Source organism: Bombina bombina, chromosome 2 (genome assembly GCF_027579735.1).
Source record: "Bombina bombina isolate aBomBom1 chromosome 2, aBomBom1.pri, whole genome shotgun sequence".
NCBI classification, from domain to species: Eukaryota; Metazoa; Chordata; class Amphibia; order Anura; family Bombinatoridae; genus Bombina; species Bombina bombina.
This window is the reverse complement of record NC_069500.1, coordinates 798446620-798473039: the sequence shown is the minus strand read 5'-3', so window position 1 is coordinate 798473039 and position 26420 is coordinate 798446620. Positions and strand designations below refer to the sequence as shown.

The window sequence follows — 26420 nt, the reverse complement described above, 5'->3', positions numbered from 1 at the left end:
TTCACAGTGACAGACCAAACTCCCGCAGCGGGTACAACATCTAAATAGTTTCTAAATTTTGTCCTGAGTTTAGAAATACCCAATGTTAACATGTTCTTTGCTTTTTTTGCAAGTTATAGGTATAGTTACATTGGAACCCTGATATCTGTCAGGAATACCTGAATATCCGTTGACATGTATATATTTTTTTTTAGAAGACATCCCAAAGTATTGATGCTAAATGCCACTGCGCACCACACGTGTATTATGCCCAGCAGTGAAGGGGTTAATTAGGGAGCATGTAGGGAGCTTGTAGAGTTAATTTTAGCTTAAGTGTAGTGTAGTAGACAACCCAAAGTATTGATCTAGGCCACTTTTGGTATATTTCATGCCACCATTTCACCGCCAAATGCGATCAAATAAAAAAAATTGTTCACTTTTTCACAAACTTTTGATTTCTCACAGAAATTATTTACAAACAACTTATGCAATTATGGCATAAATGGTTGTAAATGCTTCTCTGGGATCCCCTTTGTTCAGAAATAGCAGACTTATATGGCTTTGGTGTTGCTTTTTGGTAATTAGAAGGCTGCTAAATGCCACTGCGCACCACACGTGTTTTATGCCCAGCAGTGAATGGGTTAATTAGGGAGCATGTAGGGAGCTTGTAGAGTTAATTTTAGCTTAAGTGTAGTGTAGTAGACAACCTAAAGTATTGAACTAGGCCCATTTTGGTATATTTCATGCCACCATTTCACCGCCAAATGCGATCAAATTTAAAAAAAACTTTAATTTTTTCGCAATTTTAAGTTTCTCACTGAAATTATTTACAAAAAGCTTGTGCAATTATGGCACACATGGTTGTAAATGCTTCTCTGGGATCCCCTTTGTTCAGAAATAGCAGAGATATATGACTTTGGCGTTGCTTTCTGGTAATTAGAAGGCCGCTAAATGCTGCTGCGCATCACACGTGTATTATGGCTAGCAGTGAAGGGGTTAATTAGGTAGTTTGTAGGGAGCTTGCAGGGTTAATTTTTGCTTTAGTGTAGAGATCAGCCTCCCACCTGACACACCGGACCACCTGATCACTCCCAAACAGCTCCCTTCCCTCCCCCACCCCACAATTGTCCCCGCCATCTTATAAAAGTTAGATAATGCTTTTACTACCCATTCCCCAGCTTTGCACAACCAACATTGTTATATTAATATACTTTATAGCATTTAAACCTCTAAATGTCTGCCTGTTCCTAAGCCACTACATACAGCCTCTTATCACATGAGTTTTTATTAGCTTTTCACAACAGGTGACTGCTAGTTCATGTGGGACAAATAGATAACTTTGTGCTCATGCCCGTGAAGTTGTGCACAGCACAGCACTAATTGGCTAAAATGCAAGTCAATAGATAATAAATAAAAAGCCATGTGATCAGGGGGCTGTCAGAAGATGCTTAGATACAAGGTAAGCCTAGAGGTTAAAATAATATTAAAAGGACAGTCAACACTAAAATTGTTATTGTTTAAAAAGTTAGATAACGTCTTTACTACCCATCCCCCAGCTTTGCACAACCAACATTGTTATATTACTCTACTTTATAACATTAAAACCTCTAAATTTCTGCCTGTTTTTAAGACACTATAGATAGCCTCCTAATCACATGCTTTTTATTTGCTTTTCACAACAGGAGACTGCTAGTTCATGTGGGCTATATAGATAACATTGTGCTCACGCCCGTGGGTTGTGTACAATACAGCTAAAATGCAAGTCAATAGATAATAATAAGTCATGTGATCAGGGGGCTGTCAAAAGAGGCGAAGATACAAGGTAATCAAAGAGGTTAAAAGTAGATTTATATAACTGTTTTGTGTGCAAAACTGGGGAATGGGTAATAAAGGGATTATCTACCTTTTTAAACAATAAAAATGGTCTGCAGTATACATAATTTGTTCTGAGAATTACAAAAACCAGCTAAATTAATCAAAAGGGGGACTAAAGTAATGAAAATCTACTGCATAAAAATATTAAAACTGAAAATAAATTTGTTGTATAACAAGCATTTGAAATGATTTTTCAAATAGAAAAGTATTAATATCTTTAGTATATCTAAAAATTACAACTTATTATGTAAGTTATATGGATAGATAAAACAATGTATCCTTCTGATAGAAATAGATGTTGCTTTGTCATAGATTTAATTTATTCCCTGGATATTTTTAATGCTGCATAACAGATCTGCTACAAATAAAGTATAGTACAAGTAGGTATGTTTATTAATGTTTTCATTTAATGGAATGTATTTCCATCTTTATTATACATTTTTAATCTATATACATACGATCTGATATTATCCCTATACATACGATCTGACATTATCCCTATACATACAATCTGACATTATCCCTATACATAAGATCTGACATTATCCCTATACATAAGATCTGACATTATCCCTATACATACAATCTGACATTATCCCTATACATACAATCTGACATTATCCCTATACATAAGATCTAACATTATCCCTATACATACGATCTGACATTATCCCTATACATAAGATCTGACATTATCCCTATACATAAGATCTGACATTATCCCTATACATAAGATCTGACATTATCCCTATACATGCGATCTGACATTATCCCTATACATAAGATCTGATATTATCCCTATACATACGATCTGACATTATCCGTATACATAAGATCTGACATTATCCCTATACATACGATCTGATATTATCCCTATACATACGATCTGACATTATCCCTATACATACAATCTGACATTATCCCTATACATACAATCTGACATTATCCCTATACATAAGATCTGACATTATCCCTATACATGCGATCTGACATTATCCCTATACATAAGATCTGACATTATCCCTATACATACGATCTGACATTATCCGTATACATAAGATCTGACATTATCCCTATACATACGATCTGATATTATCCCTATACATACGATCTGACATTATCCCTATACATACAATCTGACATTATCCCTATACATACAATCTGACATTATCCCTATACATAAGATCTGACATTATCCCTATACATAAGATCTGACATTATCCCTATACATAAGATCTGACATTATCCCTATACATGCGATCTGACATTATCCCTATACATGCGATCTGACATTATCCCTATACATAAGATCTGACATTATCCCTATACATACGATCTGACATTATCCCTATACATACGATTTGACATTATCCCTATACATACGATCTGACATCCCTATACATACGATCTGACATCCCTATACATACGATCTGACATTATCCCTATACATAAGATCTGACATTATCCCTATACATAAGATCTGACATTATCCCTATACATACAATCTGACATTATCCCTATACATACGATTTGACATTATCCCTATACATACGATCTGACATCCCTATACATACGATCTGACATCCCTATACATACGATCTGACATTATCCCTATACATAAGATCTGACATTATCCCTATACATACGATCTGACATTATCCCTATACATAAGATCTGATATTATCCCTATACATACGATCTGACATTATCCCTATACATAAGATCTGACATTATCCCTATACATAAGATCTGACATTATCCCTATACATAAGATCTGACATTATCCCTATACATAAGATCTGACATTATCCCTATTCATACAATCTGACATTATCCCTATACATAAGATCTGATATTATCCCTATACATACAATCTGACATTATCCCTATACATAAGATCTGACATTATCCCTATACATAAGATCTGACATTATCCCTATACATAAGATCTGACATTATCCCTATACATACAATCTGACATTATCCCTATACATACGATCTGAAATTATCCCTATACATACGATCTGACATTATCCCTATACATACAATCTGACATTATCCCTATACATAAGATCTGACATTATCCCTATACATAAGATCTGACATTATCCCTATACATAAGATGTGACATTATCCCTATACATACAATCTGACATTATCCCTATACATACGATCTGACATTATCCCTATACATACGATCTGACATTATCCCTATACATACGATCTGACATTATCCCTATACATAAGATCTGACATTATCCTTATACATACGATCTGACATTATCCCTATACATACGATCTGACATTATCCCTATACATACGATCTGACATTATCCCTATACATAAGATCTGACATTATCCCTATACATAAGATCTGACATTATCCCTATACATAAGATGTGACATTATCCCTATACATAAGATGTGACATTATCCCTATACATAAGATCTGACATTATCCCTATACATAAGATGTGACATTATCCCTATACATACAATCTGACATTATCCCTATACATAAGATCTGACATTATCCTTATACATACGATCTGACATTATCCCTATACATACGATCTGACATTATCCCTATACATACGATCTGACATTATCCCTATACATAAGATCTGACATTATCCCTATACATAAGATCTGACATTATCCCTATACATAAGATCTGACATTACCCCTATACATAAGATCTGACATTATCCCTATACATAAGATCTGACATTATCCCTATACATACAATCTGACATTATCCCTATACATATGATCTGACATTATCCCTATACATACGATCTGACGTTATCCCTATACATAAGATCTGACGTATGTCTAACATTATACCCTTTATTTGTATTTTCTGTAAAAAAATTATAATCTCTAGTTAACAAAACATTTAATCAAATTATGCAGCTTCAGCTGTTGTTAAATATTTACATAAACTTACCAAATCACTGAGTTCCAAAATTCTAAGTAAAAATCCTATAAGGCATCCAGTTATAACAGAGATCACAGAAAGAGTTAATAGTCCATTCTGTTCCCAAAATGTCTTTGCCCATTTGAAGAATTTTGACTGTTGAAAAGAGACGATGCATGGTGATCGTTTTATCCATTCCCACATCTTAAATGATCCACTAGAGAATATCTGTATAACTTTGATAAACTTTCTTTACTTTAATATCAGCTGTCCATTTTTAACTAGAGATGTAATGCTTTTCTCCTCTTTTCCCTTTGACTGAAAAATGACAGCCATAATCTTCCACTATTGAGACGTCATTAGCTAAGGAGCATTCTTTACTGAAGATCAGAATGCAGAGCTCTGCCAATCCCAGCTAATACTGTAGAGAGAGAGCAATTGGATAAAAGCTATTTAAAGAATAATTAAGAGGCACAGTTCTTTAATGCACATCACTCACACTATAATAAAACAAAATATAACGTGTCACCAAATTTAAAATCTTCAGCTGAAGGGGTGACCAAATATTTCTTTCAGATACTGTACTTTAATTTATATACACGGTTCAAGTAAGCAATAATTGTGTAATATACTTTGCAATTTTGTATATTTATTTGCTTTGGTTATGATGAGATCCATACTGTTAGACCAGGATTTTCCTACTTAGATATAGGTCATCAAATATAGATAAAACCTCCTAAATATAACTGTTCACCCAAACAGTTACTAAAGACTAAATATGAGGGGGTAAGAACTTGAAGAAATTTGAGGCACAAATTGAAAAGTATGAAGCTAATAAAATAATTGAAACAAATAAAATAATACATAAATAATACACAAATAAGTGTAAACACTAATATATATATATATATATATATATATATATATATATATATATATATATATATATATATATATATATAAATTGGGAATTGGAATAGAGAATAGTTTTGTCCGTATGCTTTTATATCTTTTATATATCTTATTTATATATTTTATATAAGTCTCTGTTTGCAATACATTTTTGTTCAATAACAAAATTATCTTTAAAAAAATAATTTAAGTGTGTGTGCCATAAGAGTGCATTTGTTTTTTCTGTGTTTTTTTTTTTTTAAATCAATTTAATGGTTATTGTACTTGGCACCTCCTACGCTTCCTGTAGGGAATCATTTTTATCCCTTTGTGGATAAGTGGATTTAGTAATTTGTGTATCATATATGGATGTTCCAAATACCAATTTAATAATAAAGGTACAAATCCCCAAATGCCGAATCCCAAATTCCAAACTTATTTTGAAATCCAAACTTTTTAATTAATATTTAATTTCTTTTAATAAAGTTATAAAAAAATACTTTTTTTCCCTGTCCATAAGTTACAATATTCTCTGCTTGTGTCTTTATTTAGTTTTTTGTATTCTAAAATTCAAATATTAGTTTAGATTTATTTAAAATAACAGCAATTGCCTTTCTGATTGCAGCACTGTACTATCTTTCTGATGGTATTATGTATATATGAAATAATTAAACATGATATAAAACTACCTTTAGGTTACATATATAAGCTGTAAATATTGCCTAAATGATGCAAGATGCTGTTTGAACTTGGTTCCATCCCCTCTCCAAACTGTCCCAATTTACAGATGCAAATATTCCAAAATCCAAACTATTCAGAAATCCGGTCCCAAGCAATTTGGATATTCTACCTGAACTGAATGCTTTCATGTAACCTTGGTAATATGGAGTTAATAAAAGTCAACACGCAATTTTGGTGAACTAGTTTTGAGATGGTGTGATGATTTAGGGCCAGATGACGAGTGGAGTGCAACGTTTGCGCCAGAGCGATGAGGGGTTTATCACTGGTGTTTGCACTCATCGGGCTTACCGCTGGAATTACAAGTTGAGCGCAAATTTACACTAGAATGATTACGGCGACTTCAGAGCTCTGGTTAACTGTTTTGCAAAACTAAAAAGTTGCACAAAACACATAAAAATATATTAAAAAGTATAATTACACTCATAATAACACCATCTAAAAAAATTTATTAAAAAAAAATGATTGCACACAAACATTATAAAGGTTTAAAGAATTGATATCTTAGGTGTTAGAAAAAAAAAAAAGGCAGACAAAGTGCTTTAACATAGACATACATACATATATGTCTTTAAAAATGTATATGCGAGGGGGCGGAGCCAACATTGGAGCTGAGCGGTCGCATCTCATGGTAGCTCCGGCCACACTATATACATAAAACAAATTTGGCGACTGCTCAAGCTCCCTCATTTCAATAACAGCTAGTACTCATAGGGGCAGTGGCTTCAGTGAACTAAAATCAAGCAGCGATACAATCTGTAGATGCATCTCAACCTCACTGATGCTTGTCTTGCTGATCGGAGTGCTGAGCGGCGGCCATCTTTCTACCAACGTGGTGAGCAGCCAGAGAGGCAAAAACTTGACTATTTGTAGCTATATTGCTTTTTATAATGACAACCACCATGAGATGCAATATGGAACCAGTTGCATATATCCTCAGAGAGCTGAGTAAACTCCTGGACAGCTATCAAGCTGTATTTACACACACGCTTAAGAAGGCGGTTCATTCGGCCGATGCAGACCCTACAAGCTCTGTCGCCTTACACCATGCCTCCATAGCCGTTTGCGAAGTGGATGGTGCCTTGGAGCCCCGGCGTCCACCACCCGCCTTACATGACTCATGGAGAGGCATGGTAGTGTGCCCCGTGAATGCAGCACTTCCAGCTGATGAGCCGGCTGACAGACCGACCTGACACAAGGAGGCAGGCATAACTTCCCCACTTCATATACATGGAACCATGGAGACAGTACCCTGCATAGCCCCCACAACTGTCCAGACACCTCCCACGCTTAGGGATCGGAGATACCTTCAGCCACTAATGGTGCTGTCTGCTATGGAGACCCTAGGGGATGCCCACCTACCTACTGTCGCAATAGAGGAGAGCAGCCCAGGTCCACTACCGGTTTCGGAGTTAACGATCCCTAGAGGCATCGGCTAGATGAACTGTCCTGCAGATCACTAAGCCCATTAAGGTTTCTGTGAAGACTTGCTTGTTTTTTTTGGACCATTAAATGTTTGCAATACAGTTAATTGCACAGAATGGTAGCCCTATGTTTTGCGCAGAATAAAATGCTAGTTACCTCTTTATTATCACTATCCCCCTGCATTTCCTAGTTTCTTATACTCCTTTGATTCAATGCTTAAGACTTTGGGGTCTCCAACAGACTTACGAGTATTACCAAGTCAGCCCTTCTGTGGACTGCAGCAGTTAAATAGCACAGGCGAGTTGCATAGATCGGCATTTGGCCGAAACAATAAAGACAGCTAAAAAGGTTTCAATACTAAGGACGGATGGTACCTTTCTTATGCACCCAGAACTTTTCAAAAAGTTGAGACCTTCTATTATGCCCCCCTACTGTCTGGATCATTTGATGAAGACCTAATGGTCTGAAGTTTTAAGCTCACAACTGTACTGGGGACCTTCTGTTTAAGATGATGTTTATCCTTCATGTTTATCTTATCTAAATTATTAGTCCACTGTTTGGTTTGCATTACATTGCTCTATTTACTTATATTTCTTGCCCCACTTCAAATAATAGTACTGTAGTTATATTAACACGGGTTTGCTATTCATGTCTGTCTTGCACTTTGTGATGGGTCAATTTATATGCACGCTCCACATTCATCTCTGGATTATAAATATATTCTATGCCCCTTCTTTCTATTGATTAATAGTAGGCACTGTAGCCAGAACCGGGGATTACATTTTTTTACAGAGCACAACACATTATACTATATGGTATATATCCTCTTTAGAAATGCTGTATTATACAGTAGACACATGTGAAAATTTATTATAATGCACAATTGTTCCTGTGGACCGGTGGTGTTGAGACATGGGTTCAGGTCACAACTAAGTGATTATTTATTTTTCTCCAACTACCTTCTACTGACTAAAACTAATGTCAAAATCAGGGACCTGATGACTGTCACTGTTTACATTATATATACTAAGTTTTGTGCTTTCAGTTTACCTGCAGGTTTAATAGATATGTGTTGGTAAGACAGATTGCAGTCTAATGTATTTATAGTTATATGTTTATTCTGAAATATGATACATCACTGAACTTATCTTGCAAGCTTAGGACATATATTTCTTGTTGGGCAAATATTTCCCAGCAATATATTAATTGGTTGGTTCTCTCAGAGTATATGGCCAATTATAACCATGTTTGCTATTTACATGTTGCATACCCCCTAGCAATAGTATCTCTGGTAATATACCACAAACGGCCAATAGCCCCCTCTTAATAAAAGGGCCCTATAAAAATATCTTATATAGCAAATTGGTTGGGCTACCTCTTCCCCTACAAGTTTACTCATATGTAAGGCCTTATTTGCATATCCTATGCCACCATTTCCTTGTTTTATATATTGCATGTTAGTTTAGCATTCTTATATATACTCTTATTTAATATACACTAGTCTGTAATCAAGCTCCCATAGATATTGAATCCACTAGTATACTGAGTACTGTTCTATGGTTTAGTTTCAATCAGGGATAAGGCTGTTCTACAGAAGCTAACCTAGAAGGCCCAGTTTCTTTACATTTTAAAAGCTTCCCTATGTTTTTATATATCCTTGTCGAAAGCCTACTATAAAAGTCTAATCTTCCATTTCATTCCTTTGGCACACCTTTAGGCTAGTACCAGTAATCTTCTCTTAACAAATAGAGGTCGGGCTGCCGGTGGCCGAGACAGCAAGACTCTCTTCCTCATTACACTAGCAAGGTACAAGACCTAATTTACATTTTAGAACTTTAAGAAAGTTTAATGTATATATATATATATATATATATATATATATATATATATATATATATATATATATATATATATATATATATATATATATATATATATATATATATATGAGGGCAACTTTCATCTAGTGCCCCCATAGTAATTACCGAATACACGGATACTAATAAATGGAACATACTTGATATATTTTACTTATTATACTGAAATTACCACCTCCCCCCTCCCCATGATGAACCTCCTAACTTAGGAGGGTTTACTATGCGGCTCATCTTTCCTGTGCCGCAACCTAATTACTGTCTTTACTAGCAACCTTTGCAGTATAACCTGATGTTGATCTTGTTTCCCATATCTAGCTTAGCAGGACTGCTCGGGTATCCAGCGCAATACACCTACATATCTTACCACATTATTTACATAGAAAAATTATACTTCTTCTCTGGATATCATTTAAAACACCAACTCCTTTTTAATTTTTTTCTCCTAGAGTTTGTGGAAAGTTTCAAGAGGTACAAGAGTTGCCTCCAGTGTTATGCGTGGAAACACACTGTATTCAGATTACGCAAACAAAAAAGAAAAGAAAAGAGGTTCCAATCTTTTGCATAATATTATCTATAATGGAAATTTTATTTATCTATATAGAAGCTGTTAAATTGAAATGTACCATTTATGTTTGTTTTAATAATATGGTATTCCATATAAACTGTATTGTTTTTGCACAACCTCAATAAGGAAATATTAAAAAAAAAAAAACGTATATGCATGTGTTGTGTGTATATATATATATATATATATATATATATATATATATATATATATATATATATATATATATATATATATACAGTATATATATAAATTATACCGTCCATCTAGCTGGGTGCACAAATGCAAAGTATAATCCTCAAAATGAAATGGGTCACAGGTCTTCTCAGTCAAAGTGAAAACAAAAGCTTGTTTATTGATGTAACGTTTTCAGGGATATCTTCCCCTTCATCAGCATAACACACAAGTGAAAATGTGACCAATATATACATGCACACAAATTAAGAAAACAAATTAACAAGCAATACCTGTGTGTAATCAGTGAGCACAGTGGTGTTTGTGCTCACTGATTACACACAGGTATTGCTTGTTAATTTGTTTTCTTAATTTGTGTGCATGTATATATTGGTCACATTTTCACTTGTATGTTATGCTGATGAAGGGGAAGATATCCCTGAAAACGTTACATCAATAAACAAGCTTTTGTTTTCACTTTGACTGAGAAGACCTGTGAGTGCATTTCATTTTGAGGATTATATATATATATATATATATTTATATGTGTATGTATTTCTTTTACAAAGATATGACGAGTCCACGGATTTCATCCTTACTTGTGGGATATTAACCTCCTGCTAACAGGAAGTGGCAAAGAGCACCAAAGCAGGGGCCCGATCCGATATGCAGCGTCTCCCGCAAAAGCCGGCGATGCCAAATTTTGTGCTGGTTTGGTATCCTATATACGGCGTAACATAGAAGTTACGCTCGTATATTTCACCCTTCGGCCGTAGTTTTTTTGCCCATAGAGTGATATACCAAACCCGCGCAGTTTGGTATTCAATATACAGCTTAAGGACTTACGCGGCGAAAATGGAGAAATCTTACTCCATTTTCACCTCGCCACAAAATGCAGGCGTAGTAAGCCTTACGCTGAGTATTGGAGCCCCGTAACTGCCTAAACTACCTGCAAAATAAAACCTAACACCTAACACATGCGCAATGTCTATCTACCTGTCAACCGCAATCCCCCACCGCAATCTTTAATAAAGTGCTTAACCCCTAAACCGCCGCTCCCGGACCCCGCTGCCACCTACATTAAATGTATTACCCCCTATCTGACCCCCCTACACCGCCGCCACCTATTTTAAATATATATACCCCTAATCTGATCCCACTACACCGCCGCCACCTATTTTAAATATATATACCCCTAATCTGATCCCCCTAAACTGCCGCCACCTACATTAAATATATATACCCCTAATATGATCCCCCTACACTGCCGCCACCAATTTTAAATATATATACCCCTAATCTGATCCCCCTACACCGCCGCCACCTATTTTAAATATATATACCCCTAATCTGATCCCCCTACACCACCGCCACCTATTTTAAATACATTAACCCCTAAACCTAAGTGTAACCCTAACACCCCCTAACTTAATTATTATTGAAATAAATCTAAATAATATTGATATTATTAACTAAATTATTCCTAGTTAAAACTAAATACTTACCTATAAAATAAACCCTAAGATAGCTACAATATAATTAATAATTACATTGTAGCTATTTAGGGTTTATATTTATTTTACAGGTAACTTTGTATTTATTTTAACTAGGTACAATAGCTATTAAATAGTTAATAACTATTTAATAGCTACCTAGTTAAAATAATTACAAAATTACCTGTAAAATAAATCCTAACCTAAGTTACCATTACACCTAACACTACACTGTCAATAAATTAATTAAATAAGCAACAATTATCTCAACTAAAATACAATTAAATAAACTAAACTATATTACAAAAACAAACAAACACTAAATAACAAAAAATAAAAAAAGATTACAAGAATTTTAAGCTAATGACACCTAATATAAGCCCCCTAATAAAATAAAAAAAAGCCCCCCAAAATAATAAAATTTCCCTACCCTAAACTAAATTACAAAAGTAATCAGCTCTATTACCAGCCCTTAAAAGGGCCTTTTGTGGGGCATTGCCCCAAAGTAATCAGCTCTTTTACCTGTAAACCCCCCCCCCCCCCCCCCATTACAACCCACCACCCACACACCCCTACTCTAAAACCCACCCGATCCCCCCTTAAAAAAACCTAAGTCTAACCCCCAAGTGGTCCTTACCTGTCCTGAAGACCGGCGGAGAAGGTCCTGTTCCAGGCGGAGAAGTCTTCTTCCAAGCGGCGACCTCTCCTTCTTCCAGGAACCAGCCGGCGCGGAGCGGAGGAGTTGAAGACCGATGACCGCAGAGCTGAAGACCGTCCACTCTGGAACTGAAGACCGGCGACGCTGGAACTGAAGACCGGAGCCATGAAGTGTGGAGGATCCTCTTCATACGATCTCCGCCGTACACTGAATAGGAATTCAAGGTACACAATTAAAAATAGCGTCCCTTGAATTCCTATTGGCTGATTTGAGCCTTCAAATTCAAATCAGCCAATCGGATGAGAGCTACTGTAATTCTATTGGCTGATTTGAATAGCCAATAGAATAAGAGCTACTGACATTCTATTGGCTGATTTAATAGCCAATAGAATTACAGTAGCTCTTATTCTATTGGCTATTCAAATCAGCCAATAGAATTACAGTAGCTCTCATCCGACTGGCTGATTTGAATTTGAAGGCTCAAATCAGCCAATAGGAATTCAAGGGGCGCCATTTTTAATTGCGTACCTTGAATTCTTATTCAGTGTACAGCGGAGATCGTATTAAGATGATCCTCCACGCTCCATGGCTCCGGTCTTCAGTTCCAGCATCGCCGGTCTTCAGTTCCAGAGTGGACGGTCTTCAGCTCTGTGGTCATCGGTCTTCAACTCCTCCGCTCCGCGCCGGCTGGTTCCTGGAAGAAGAAGAGGTCGCCACTTGGAAGAAGACTTCTCCGCCTGGAACAAGACCTTCTCCACCGGTCTTCAGGACAGGTAAGGACCACTTGGGGGTTAGACTTAGGTTTTTTTAAGGGGGGATCGGGTGGGTTTTAGAGTAGGGGTGTGTGGGTGGTGGGTTGTAATGGGGGGGTTGTTTGTTTTTTTTACAGGTAAAAGAGCTGATTGCTTTGGGGCAATGCCCAGCAAAAGGCCCTTTTAAGGGCTGTTAATAGAGCTGATTACTTTTGTAATTTAGTTTAGGGTAGGGAAATTTTATTATTTTGGGGGGCTTTTTTATTTTATTAGGGGGCTTAGATTAGGTGTAATTAGCTTAAAATTCTTGTAATCTTTTTTTATTTTTTGTAATTTAGTGTTTGTTTTTTGTAATATAGTTTAGTTTATTTAATTGTATTTTAGTTGAGATAATTGTTGCTTGTTTAATTAATTAATTTATTGATAGTGTAGTGTTAGGTGTAATGGTAACTTAGGTAAAGATTTATTTTACAGGTAATTTTGTAATTATTTTAACTAGGTAGCTATTAAATAGTTATTAACTATTTAATAGCTATTGTACCTAGTTAAAATAAATACAAAGTTACCTGTAAAATAAATATAAACCCTAAAATAGCTACAATGTAATTATTAATTATATTGTAGCTATCTTAGGGTTTATTTTATAGGTAAGTATTTTGTTTTAAATAGGAATAATTTAGTTAATAATATTAATATTATTTAGATTTATTTAAATAATAATTAAGTTAGGGGGTGTTAGGGTTACACTTAGGTTTAGGGGTTAATGTATTTAAAATAGGTGGCGGTGGTGTAGGGGGATCAGATTAGGGGTATATATATTTAAAATAGGTGGCGGCGGTGTAGGGGGATCATATTAGTGGTTACTATATTTAAATTAGGTGGCGGTGGTGTAGGGGGATCATATTAGGGGTTACTATATTTAAAATAGGTGGCGACGGTGTAGGGGGATCATATTAGGGGTTACTATATTTAAAAAATGTGGCGGCGGTGTAGGGGGATCATATTAGGGGTTAATATATTTAAATTAGGTGGCGGCGGTGTAGGGGGATCATATTAGGGGTTAATATATTTAAATTAGGTGGCGGCGGTGTAGGGGGATCATATTAGGGGTTACTATATTTAATATAGGTGGCGGCGGTGTAGGGGGATCAGATTAGGAGTTAATATATTTAAATTTGGTGGCGGCAGTGTAGGGGGATCATATTAGGGGTTAATATATTTAAATTAGGTGGCGGCGGTGTAGGGGGATCATATTAGGGGTTACTATATTTAATATAGGTGGCAGCGGTGTAGGGGGTTCACATTAGGGGGTAATACATTTAATGTAGCTGGGGGCGGGGTAGGGGGATCAGATTAAGGGGTAATACATTTAATGTAGCTGGCGGCGGGGTCCGGGAGCGGCGGCTTAGGGGTTAATATATTTATTATTAGGAGTGAGAGGGGGATTACGGATAGAGGGATATACGTGTCGGGATGATGTTTGGGAGGCGTGTTAGACAGTAACGGGAGATTTAATATTTTAGTTAGTTTTTTTATGCGGCGGCAGTTTCTAAAGTGCTGTGAGTCACTGGCGACTCCAGAAATTTGTACTTATGCTTATTTCTGGAAATCGCTAGTTTGTCAGACTTACGGCACTTTAGCAACTGCAGGCACCGTATATGTGATAGCTCTATGTGCGAGGTCAAACTACGGGCGGCACAGGTTTCTACACTTGCGCCGAAACCTGCGCCGTATATCGGATCGCGCCCCAGAACTGTATATATAGCCCCTTCCCGTCCACCCTCAGTCATTCTCTTTGCCTGTGTTATACTAGGAAGACATGGTAAAGTGAGGTGTTAGTTTTAGTTTCTTCAATCAAGAAGTTTTTTATTTTAAATGGTACCGGTGCGTACTATTTTCCTCAGGGGGATATGGAAGAAGATTTCTGCCCTGAGGTTTGATGATCTTAGCATTTGTAACTAAGATCCACGCTGGTTCCCACTAGATTTCTGAAGGTAACCATGAGACATCTTCAGTGTGGAGACCGGTTTCATGCTATAAGCAGCATTAAGGTATGTGCAGCCTTTTTTTCTGAGGAGACTTGTTGTATCAGAACTGGCTGGCATAATTTCCCTGTATGGGAATGGGGTAAGCAGTTAAACCTATTTTAATAAGAGGGGTGTTACTGGAGTCCCTATATTATATTTATATCATTAGTTGATATTTGGGCATTTTGTGACATGGGAGACAACATAAAAAACAATGTTTTATGTTTTTTTTTTTTTGGCACTTATAACTTATTGGTTTTATGCTTGAGGGTTGTATTGTGTGTGTATTTTTACTTTAGTGCAAAACCGTATTCCCATGCGGTGTTGTTTGGGCCTACTCCGACTTTTTACCTTAAGGGGCGGAGCCTATTTTGGCGCATTTCCTTCAGGCTTAGCAGCAGCAAACAGTAACTCGGTGGCTCCTGGACTGTGTAGCTGGTCTGACGGGTTGGAAACTTGATTCGAAGTACCCTGGGGGTTCCAATCAGCCAATAGAATGTGAGCTCAATACGATTGGCTGATTGGATCAGCTAATCGGATTGAACTTCAATTTGATTGGCTGATTGCATCAGCCAATCAGATTTTTCCTACCTTAATTCCGATTGGCTGATAGAATCCTATCAGCCAATCGGAATTGAAGGGACGCCATCTTGGATGACGTCATTTAAAGGTACCGTCATTGTGTACGAAGACTCCGAATGAAGAGAATGGCTCCGCGTCAGCTCCTTGGAAGATGGCTCCGCTCTGCTCCGGATGGATGAAGATTGAAGACGCCGCCTGGATGAAGACTTCTACCGGATGAAGGACCTCCTCTGTGCACCTTGGATGAAGATTTCGGCCCGGTTGGGTGAAGACGACTCAAGGTAGGGAGATCTTTAGGGGGTTAACGTTAGGTTTTTTTAAGGGGGGTTTGGGTGGGTTAGAGTAGGGGTATGTGGGTGGTGGGTTTTAATGTTGGGGGGGTTGTATTTTTTTTACAGGTAAAAGAGCTGATTACTTTGGGGCAATGACCCACAAAAAGCCCTTTTAAGGGCTGGTAAAAGAGCTGATTACTTTTGTAATTTAGAATAGGGTAGGGCATTTTTTTTATTTTGGGGGGCTTTTTTATTTTATTAGGGGCTTAGATTAGGTGTAATTAGTTTAAACTTCTTGTAATATTTTTTTATTTTTTGTAATTTAGTGTTTGTTTTTTTTGTTCTATAGTTTAGTTTATTTAATTGTATTTTAGTTTAGATAATTGTAGGTAATTTATTTAATTAATTTAATGATAGTGTAGTGCTAGGTGTATTTGTAACTTAAGTTAGGATTTATTTTACAGGTAATTTTGTACTTATTTTAACTAGGTAGCTATTAAATAGTTATTAACTATTTAATAGCTATTGTACCTAGTTAAAATAAATACAAAGTTGCCTGTAAAATAAATATAAATCCTAAAATAGCTACAATGTAACTATTAGTTATATTGTTGCTATATTAGGGTTTATTTTATAGGTATTTAGTTTTAAATAGGAATAATTTATTTAATTATAGGAATATTATTTCGTTTAATTAAAATTATATTTATGTTAGGGGGGTGTTAGGGTTAGACTTAGGTTTAGGGGTTAATAAATGTATTATAGTAGCGGCGACGTTGTGGACGGGAGATTAGGGGTTAATAATTGTAGGTAGGTTGTGGCGATGTTAGGGAGGGCAGATTAGGGGTTAATACAATTTATTATAGTGTTTGCGAGGCGGGAGTGTGGCGGTTTAGGGGTTAATACATTTATTATAGTGGCGGCGAGGTCCGGTCGGCAGATTAGGGGTTAATAAGTGTAGTTAGGTAGCGGCGACGTTGGGGGGGCAGATTATGGGTTAATAAATATAATATAGGTGTTGGCGATGTTAGGGGCAGCAGATTAGGGGTTCATAGCTATAATGTAGGTGGCGGCGGTGTCCGTCGGCAGATTAAGGATTAAAACATTTTATTAGAGGGTTGGCGATGTGGGGGGGCCTCGGTTTAGGGGTACATAGGTCGGTAATGGGTGTTAGTGTACTTTATAGTACAGTAGTTAGGAGCTTTATATTCCGGCATTAGAAAATAGACTTAAGTGACCAGCGCCAAAAAATATAAATTACTACAAACTCCAACTAGAAAAAATAGGTTACCCTCAAAGACCTACAGGACTAATCAATACAAAATACAAAGCACTAGGGAGCGCTGAAACCAGCTTAAGAGTAAGGATTATAGAATATATATAATAATAAAACACCTAACCTGATACTAATATGATACTACTATAATAGGCAATATGTATAATACATGTAAATATAAATTGTGAATTATGAATTATGTGTGAAAAAAATCTTTTAAAAATTGGAAAAAATTCTATGTGAAAAAATTCAATTCTATAGAAGATGCCAGCAACAAATACTAGAATTGCATATCTATATATAAAAAACTTTATTACAATATAGGTCGACCTATTCAAGACATACAATAATAAATCACAAAATTAAGAAAAAAAGAAAATTAGTATAAAAAACTCCTTAAACCAAAAGTTCATGCATAAGAAACAGTTCCCAGGAGTGGACGATTTTTCGGCTTGTTACTATGTGGACCCACGCTCATACAAGGATGCTGTTCTGTGTATAGTTGTAAGAGGAGCGTTCCCAGGACAAAAGAGGCAGTCGCAGCCAATGATGGTATTTCCCCTACAGACAAGGAATCCTCTTAGTAAATGTCACACAGCAAATAGCAGGGGAAGTTACATCCGTACTTACATAATAATAAACAGCAACCGGCCTCCAAACTTGAACCAACGATCTGTGGACACACCTTCCAATAGTAACCAATGGCCACTGGAAACAGAAAAGCTTTAACAGGGAAAAGAAATTAGATATACTAGGCTAGAAACCCAATGAATTTTTTGCAGCTTTCTTTTACAGGATATGCATTCTCGCTCCCAAGGCCTGTTTATAATGACCAATACTGCACAAAAAACACCTAGCAGAGGGTTATTCAGCCACAAGATATCTGCACAAATAAAATACTCCAAAGGTATAGGAGTTAGTTTAAAATAGAGCAAATAGAGCAACTAGTTTCAAAATGTAATATCTTTTTCAAGAGCTTGAAAAAGATATTACATTTTGAAACTAGTTGCTCTATTTGCTCTATTTTAAACTAACTCCTACACCTTTGGAGTATTTTATTTGTGCAGATATCTTGTGGCTGAATAACCCTCTGCTAGGTGTTTTTTGTGCAGTATTGGTCATTATAAACAGGCCTTGGGAGCGAGAATGCATATCCTGTAAAAGAAAGCTGCAAAAAATTCACTGGGTTTCTAGCCTAGTATATCTAATTGCTTTTCCCTGTTAAAGCTTTTCTGTTTCCAGTGGCCATTGGTTACTATTGGAAGGTGTGTCCACAGATCGTTGGTTCAAGTTTGGAGGCCGGTTGCTGCTTATTATTATGTAAGTACGGATGTAACTTCCCCTGCTATTTGCTGTGTGACATTTACTAAGAGGATTCCTTGTCTGTAGGGGAAATACCATCATTGGCTGCGACTGCCTCTTTTGTCCTGGGAACGCTCCTCTTACAACTATACACAGAACAGCATCCTTGTATGAGCGTGGGTCCACATAGTAACAAGCCGAAAAATCGTCCACTCCTGGGAACTGTTTCTTATGCATGAACTTTTGGTTTAAGGAGTTTTTTATACTAATTTTCTTTTTTTCTTAATTTTGTGATTTATTATTTTATGTCTTGAATAGGTCGACCTATATTGTAATAAAGTTTTTTATATATAGATATGCAATTCTAGTATTTGTTGCTGGCATCTTCTATAGAATTGAATTTTTTCACATAGAATTTTTTCCAATTTTGAAAAGATTTTTTTCACACATAATTCATAATTCACAATTTATATTTACATGTATTATACATATTGCCTATTATAGTAGTATCATATTAGTATCAGGTTAGGTGTTTTATTATTATATATATTCTATATTCCGGCATTAGCCCATAAAGCTCTTAACTACTGACTTTTTTTGGCGGTAGCAGTCTTGTCGGTAGAGGCTCTACCGCTCACTTCTTCCAAGACTCCAAATACCAGCGTTAGGCAAATCCCATAGAAAAGATAGGATACGCAATTGACGTAAGGGGATCTGCGGTAGCCTGGAGTCACGGAAAGAAAGTGAGCGGTAGACCCTTTCCTGGCTGACTCTAAATACCAGCGGGCGGTAAAAAACAGCGTTAGGACCCCTTAACGCTGCTTTTGACGGCTAACGCCAAACTCTAAATCTAGCCGTAAGTGTGCCTAAGGATGATTCTCAGTCTGAAGAGAATCAGGATATGCCATCCAATTCTCCCCAAGTGTCACAACCTTTAACGCCCACACAAGCGACGCCAAGTACTTCTAGTGCATCTAATTCCTTTATTCTGCAGGAGATGGCTGCAGTTATGTCAACTACCCTTACAGAGGTATTGTCTAAATTACCTGTGTTGCAGGGTAAACGCAGTAGGTCAAGTATTAATGTAAATACTGAATCCTCTGATGCTTTATTAGCTATTTCCGATGTTCTCTCACAGTGCTCTGAGTTGGGGATCAGGGAAAAACTGTCTGAGGCTGAAATTTCTGTTTTTCCAGATTCGGATGCTATGTCATTTAAATTTAAGCTTGAACACCTCCGCCTGTTGCTTAGGGAGGTTTTAGCGACTCTGGATGATTGTGATCCTATTGTGATTCCTCCAGAGAAATTGTGTAAAATGGATACATATTTGGAAGTTCCTACTTACACTGATGTTTTTCCAGTTCCTAAGAGAATTTGGGAAATTATCAGTAAGGAATGGGATAGACCAGGTATACCGTTTTTTAACTCTCCTAATTTTAAGAAAATGTTTCCTATATCAGATACCATTCGGGACTCATGGCAAATGGTCCCTAAGGTAGAGGGAGCTATTTCTTCCCTAGCTAAGTGTACTACTATACCCATTGAGGATAGTTGTGCTTTCAAGGACCCTATGGATAAGAAATTAGAGGGTCTACTTAAGAAATTATTTGTTAATCAGGGATTTCTTTTACAACCTACGGCTTGCATTGTTCCAGTAACTACTGCAGCAGCTTTTTGGTTTGAGGCTCTAGAAGAGTCTCTTAAGGTTGAGACTAGTGATGTCGTGAACAGTTCGCCGGAGAACAGTTCCCGGCGAACATAGCTTGTTCGCGTTCCCCGAACATATGCGATGTTCGATCCGCCCCCTATTCGTTATCATTGAGTAAACTTTGACCCTGTATCTCACAGTCTGCAGACACATTTCAGCCAATCAGCAGCAGAAACTCCCTCCCAGACCTTCCCAGCTCCTGGACAGCAGCCATTTTAGATTCATTCTGATCCTGCATTCTTAGTGAGAGGAGGGATAGTGTAGCTGCTGCTGATTTTATAGGGAAATTGATAGCTAGGCTAGTGTATTCAGTGTCCACTACAGTCCTGAAGGACTCATCTGATCTCTGCTGTAAGGACAGCACCCCAAAAAGCCCTTTTTAGGGCTAGAACATCAGTCTTTTTTTTTCTTTTCTTTGTAATCTAATTGCATTTGCCTGCCTGTCAGCGTGTGTCAGGCTCACAGCATATACTGTGCCTACTTGCTCAGTGCCACCACTCATATCTGGTGTAACATTAGTGTAAATTTAAAAAAAAAAAACTTTTACATCAGTCTGCTAGTGTAATCTAATTTCAGTTGCCAGCAGGCCAGCCTGCCACTGCCAGCCTGTGTGTCAGGCTCACAGCATATATTGGGCCTACTTGGTCAGTGCCACCACCAAGTCATATCTGGTGTAACAGTAGTGTACATTTTAAAAAAAAAACTTTTACATCAGTCTGCTAGTGTAATCTAATAGCAGTTGCCTGCCTGTCTGCCACTGCCAGCCTGTGTGTCAGGCTTACAGCATATACTGTGCCTACTTGCTCAGTGCCACCACTCATATCTGGTGTAACATTAGTGTAAATTTAAAAAAAAAACTTTTACATCAGTCTGCTAGTGTAATCTAATTTCAGTTGCCAGGCCAGCCTGCCACTGCCAGCCTGTGTGTCAGGCTCACAGCATATATTGTGCCTACTTGCTCAGTGCCACCACTCATATCTGGTGTAACATTAGTGTAATTTTAAAAAAAAAACAACAAACTTTTACATCAGTCTGCTAGTGTAATCTAATTTCAGTTGCCAGGCCAGCCTGCCACTGCCAGCCTGTGTGTCAGGCTACCTCACAGCATATTCTGTGCCTACTTGCTCAGTGCCACTACCAGTCATATCTGGTGTAACAGTAGTGTAAATTTTTTTTAAAAAAACTTTTACATCAGTCTGCTAGTGTAATCTAATAGCAGTTGCCTGCCTGCCACTGCCAGCCTGTGTGTCAGGCTCACAGCATATACTGTGCCTACTTGCTCAGTGCCACCATTCATATCTGGTGTAACATTAGTGTAAATTTAAAAAACTAAAACTTTTACATCAGTCTGCTAGTGTAATCTAATTTCAGTTGCTATGTAATCTATGTATCAATCTATCAAATCTATCTATCTGGTGGTTGTGCAAATGGACTGTTTGCGGTTGTTTGTGGTGCGTTACACGTGGAGTTTGGTCTGTCACTGTGAAGCGGGCGTAACCTTTACACTACCTGATCGATACAACATCATACCTGATGTTTTAAAGCACGTTATTCCAAACAATTTAGGAATGTTAGGTGATTTATGCCCTTTATGGCTTAAAACCAGACTCTGCATCAACTATGTCATTTTCCGTGGGAGTTTTGCCATGGATCCCCCTCCTGCATGCCACAGCCCAGGTGTTAGTCCCCTTGAAACAACTTTTCCATCACTATTGTGGCCAGAAAGAGTCCCTGTTGGTTTTAAAGTTCGCCTGCCTATTAAAATCAATGGCGGTTCGCCCGGTTCGTGAACAGTTGCGGAAGTTTTAGTCCGCCGTTCGCAAACCGAAATTTTTAGGTTCGCAACATCACTAGTTGATACTCCATTAGATGACATTCTAGATAGAATTAAGGCTCTTAAGTTAGCTAATTCTTTTATTACTGATGCTGCTTTTCAAATTGCTAAATTAGCGGCAAAAAATGCAGGATTTGCTATTTTAGCACGTAGAGCATTGTGGCTCAAATCTTGGTCTGCTGATGTGTCATCAAAACATAAGCTTTTAGCTATTCCCTTTAAAGGTAAGACCCTTTTTGGGCCAGAATTGAAGGACATAATTTCTGATATTACAGGAGGTAAGGGCCATGCCCTACCTCAGGATAGGTTGGTTAAAATGAGGGGTAAACAGAATAATTTTCGTTCCTTTCGGAACTTTAAAGGAGGACCCCCCGCTTCTTCTTCTTCCTCAAAGCAGGAAGGGAATTTTTCCCAATCTAAGTCAGTCTGGAGATCCAATCAGAACTGGAATAAGGGTAAACAATCCAAAAAACCCACTGCTGGTCCTAAGACAGCATGAAGGGGTGGCCCCCGATCCGGGACTGGATCTAGTAGGGGGCAGACTTTCTTTCTTTGCTCTGGCTTGGGCAAGAGATGTTCAGGATTCCTGGGCACTAGAAGTGACCCACGGTCATCAGTTGGAATTCAAGGATTTTCTCCCAAGAGGGAGATTTCATCTTTCAAAATGATCTGCAAACCAGATAAAGAGAGAGGCGTTCTTACGCTGTGTAAAAGACCTTTTTACTATGGGAGTAATCTGTCCTGTTTCAAAATTAGAACAGGGACAGGGGTCTTTCTCAAACCTATTTGTGGTCCCCAAAAAAGAGGGAACGTTCAGACCCATTTTGGACCTCAAGTGTCTAAACAAATTTCTAAGAGTTCCATCATTCAAGATGGAGACAATTCAAACGATTTTGCCAATGATCCAGGAGGGTCAATATATGACTACTGTGGATTTGAAGGATGCTTACCTTCATATTCCAATCCACAAAGATCGTCATCGGTTTCTAAGGTTTGCCTTCTTGGAGAAACATTATCAGTTCGTGGCTCTTCCTTTCGGGTTGGCCACAGCACCCAGAATCTTCACAATATAAAAGATTTTATTGCTAATGTGATTCAGAAGGCTTTGTATGCTATCCTGCCTTCTAATAAACGTAAAAGGTCTTTTAAAACTTCTCATAAAGTTGATGAAATTTCAAATGACCGACAACATACTAAATTATCCTCCTCTGATGAGGATCTATCTGATTCAGAAGATCCTACCTCAGATATTGACACTGACAAATTTACTTATTTATTTAAAATGGAGTATATTTGTTCCTTGTTGAAAGAAGTGTTAATTACTTTGGATATTGAGAAAACTAGTCCTCTTGATATTAAAACTAGTAAACATGTAAACTCTGTTTATAAACCTCCTGTGGTTACTCCAGAGGTTTTTCCAATTCCTGATGCTATTTCTGATATCATTTCTAAGGAATGGAATAGGCCTGGTATTTCTTTTATCCCTTCTTCAAGGTTTAAAATTTTTTTTTGTATCCTTTGCCAGCAGTTAGTTTGGAGTTTTGGGAAAAGATCCCCAGAGTTGATGGGGCTATTTCTACTCTTGCCAAACATACTACTATTCCTATGGAAGATAGTACTTCCTTTAAGGACCATTTAGATAGGAAACTTGAATCTTATCTAAGGAAAGCTTATATATATTCTGGCTATCTTCTCAGGCCTGCCATTTCTATGGCTGATGTTGCAGCTGCATCAACTTTTTGGTTGGAAAGTTTAGCGCAACAGGAAACAGATCCTGATTTGTCTAGCATTGTTCGCTTGCTTCAACATGCTATTCATTTTATCTGTGATGCCATTTTTATATCATCAAAATTGATGGTAAATCTATGTCTTTAGCTATTTTAGCTAGAAGAGCTTTGTGGCTCAAATATTGGAATGCTGACATGGTATCTAAATCTAGATTATTATCTCTTTCTTTCCAAGGTAATAATTTATTTGGTTCTCAGTTGGATTCAATTATTTCAACTGTCACTGGGAGGAAGGGAGTTTTTTTGCCTCAGGATAAAAGACCTAAGGGTAAATCTAAAGCTTCTAACCGTTTTCGTTCCTTTCGACAAAATAAGGAACAGAAACCCAATCCTTCCCCCAAAGAATCTGGTTCCAATTGGAAACCTTCAAGTTGGTATAAATCCAAGCCGTTTAAGAAACCAAAGCCAGCCCCCAAGTCTGCATGAAAGTGTGGCCCTCATTCCAGCTCAGCTGGTAAGGGCAAATTAAGATTCTTCCAAAGTATTTGGGAAGATTCTGTCCAAAATCAATGGATTCAGAGTATTATCTCTCAAGGGTACTGAATAGGATTCATAGTAAGACCTCCTGTGAGAAGATTTTTTCTCTCACACATCCCAGCAAATCCAGTAAAGGCTCAGGCTTTTCTGAAGTGTATTTCAGACCTGGAGCTTTCAGGGGTAATCATACCAGTTCTGTTTCAGGAACAGGGTCTGGGGTTTTATTCAAATCTATTCATTGTCCCAAAGAAAGAAAATTCATTCAGGCCAGTTCTGGATCTGAAAATTTTGAATCGTTTTGTAAGAGTGCCAACTTTCAAAATGGTGACTATAAGGACTATTCTGCCTTTTGTTCAGCATGGTCATTATATGTCCACAATAGACTTACAGGATGCTTATCTTCATATTCCTATTCATCCAGACCACTTTCAATTTCTGAGATTCTCTTTTCTAGACAAGCGTTACCAATTTGTCGCTCTTCCATTTGGCCTAGCGACAGCTCCAAAAACTTTTCAAAGGTTCTTGGTGCCCTACTCTATGTAATCAGAGAACGGGGTATTGCGGTGTTTCCTTATTTGGACTATATCTTGGTACTAGCTCAGTCTTTACATTCTGCAGAATCTCACATGAATCAACTAGTGTTGTTTCTTCAAAGACATGGTTGGAGGATCAATTTACCAAAAAGTTTCTTGATTCCTCAGACAAGGGTCACCTTTTTTAGGTTTCCAGATAGAGACAGAGTCATGGACACTGAATCTAACAGACAAGAGATGATTAAAATTGGTTTCAGCTTGTCGGAACCTTCAGTCTCAATCATTCCCTTCAGTAGCTATGTGCATGGAAGTTTTAGGTCTCATGACTGCAGCATCGGACACGATCCCTTTGCTCGTTTTCATATGAGACCTCTCCAGCTTTGTATCCTGAATCAATGGTGCAGGGATTATACAAATATATCACAATTAATATCCTTAAATACCAATGTTCGACTCTCTGACTTGGTGGTTAGATCACCATCGTATAGTTTAAAGGGCCTCTTTTGTTCATCCACCCTGGACTGTGATCACAACAGATGCAAGTCTTTCAGATTGGGAAGTTGTCTGGGGATCTCTGACAGCACAAGGGGTTTGTAAATCTCAAGAGGCGAGGTTACCAATCAATATTTTAGAACTCTGTGCTATTTTCAGGGCTCTTTAGGTTTTGCCTCTGTTGAAGAGAGAACCGTTCATTTGTTTTCAGACAGACAATATCACAACTGTGGCATATGTCAATCATCAGGGTGGGACTCTCAGTCCCCAAGCTATGAAAGTAGTATCTTGGATACTTTCTTGGGTGGAATCCAGCTCCTGTCTAATTTCTGCGGTTCATATCCCAGGTGTAGACAATTGGGAAGCGGATTATCTCAGCCGTCAGACTTTACATCCTGGGGAGTGGATGCTCCATCCAGATGTGTTTTTTCAGATTGTTCAGATGTGAGGTCTTCCAGAAATAGATCTTATGGCTTCCCATCTAAACAAGAAACTTCCCAGGTACCTGTCCAGGTCCAGGGTTCCTCAGGCGGAGGCAGTGGATGCGTTAGCAGTTCCTTGGTGTTACCAACCTGCTTATATCTTCTTGCCTCTAGTTCTTTTTCCAAGAGTGATTTCCAAGATCATTATGGAACAATCATTTGTGTTGCTGGTAGCTCCAGCATGGCCTCACAGGTTTTGTTATGCGTATCTTGTTTGGATGTCCAGTTGCCAACCTTGGCCACTTCCTTTAAGACCAGACCTTCTGTCTCAAGGTCCATTTTTCCATCAGGACCTCAAATC

At 37.5% G+C, this 26420-nt stretch overlaps 1 protein-coding gene across 1 annotated transcript in view; it reads right to left on the bottom strand.

The window, feature by feature from the left end:
- Positions 1 to 26420, bottom strand: part of LOC128647289 (uncharacterized) — a 340270-nt gene that overhangs the window by 308832 nt on the left and 5018 nt on the right. The window contains exon 2 of the mRNA XM_053700082.1: positions 4805 to 4930. Within this exon, the coding sequence (XP_053556057.1) occupies positions 4805 to 4930 (126 nt within the window). The remainder of the gene's footprint in view (positions 1 to 4804; positions 4931 to 26420) is intronic.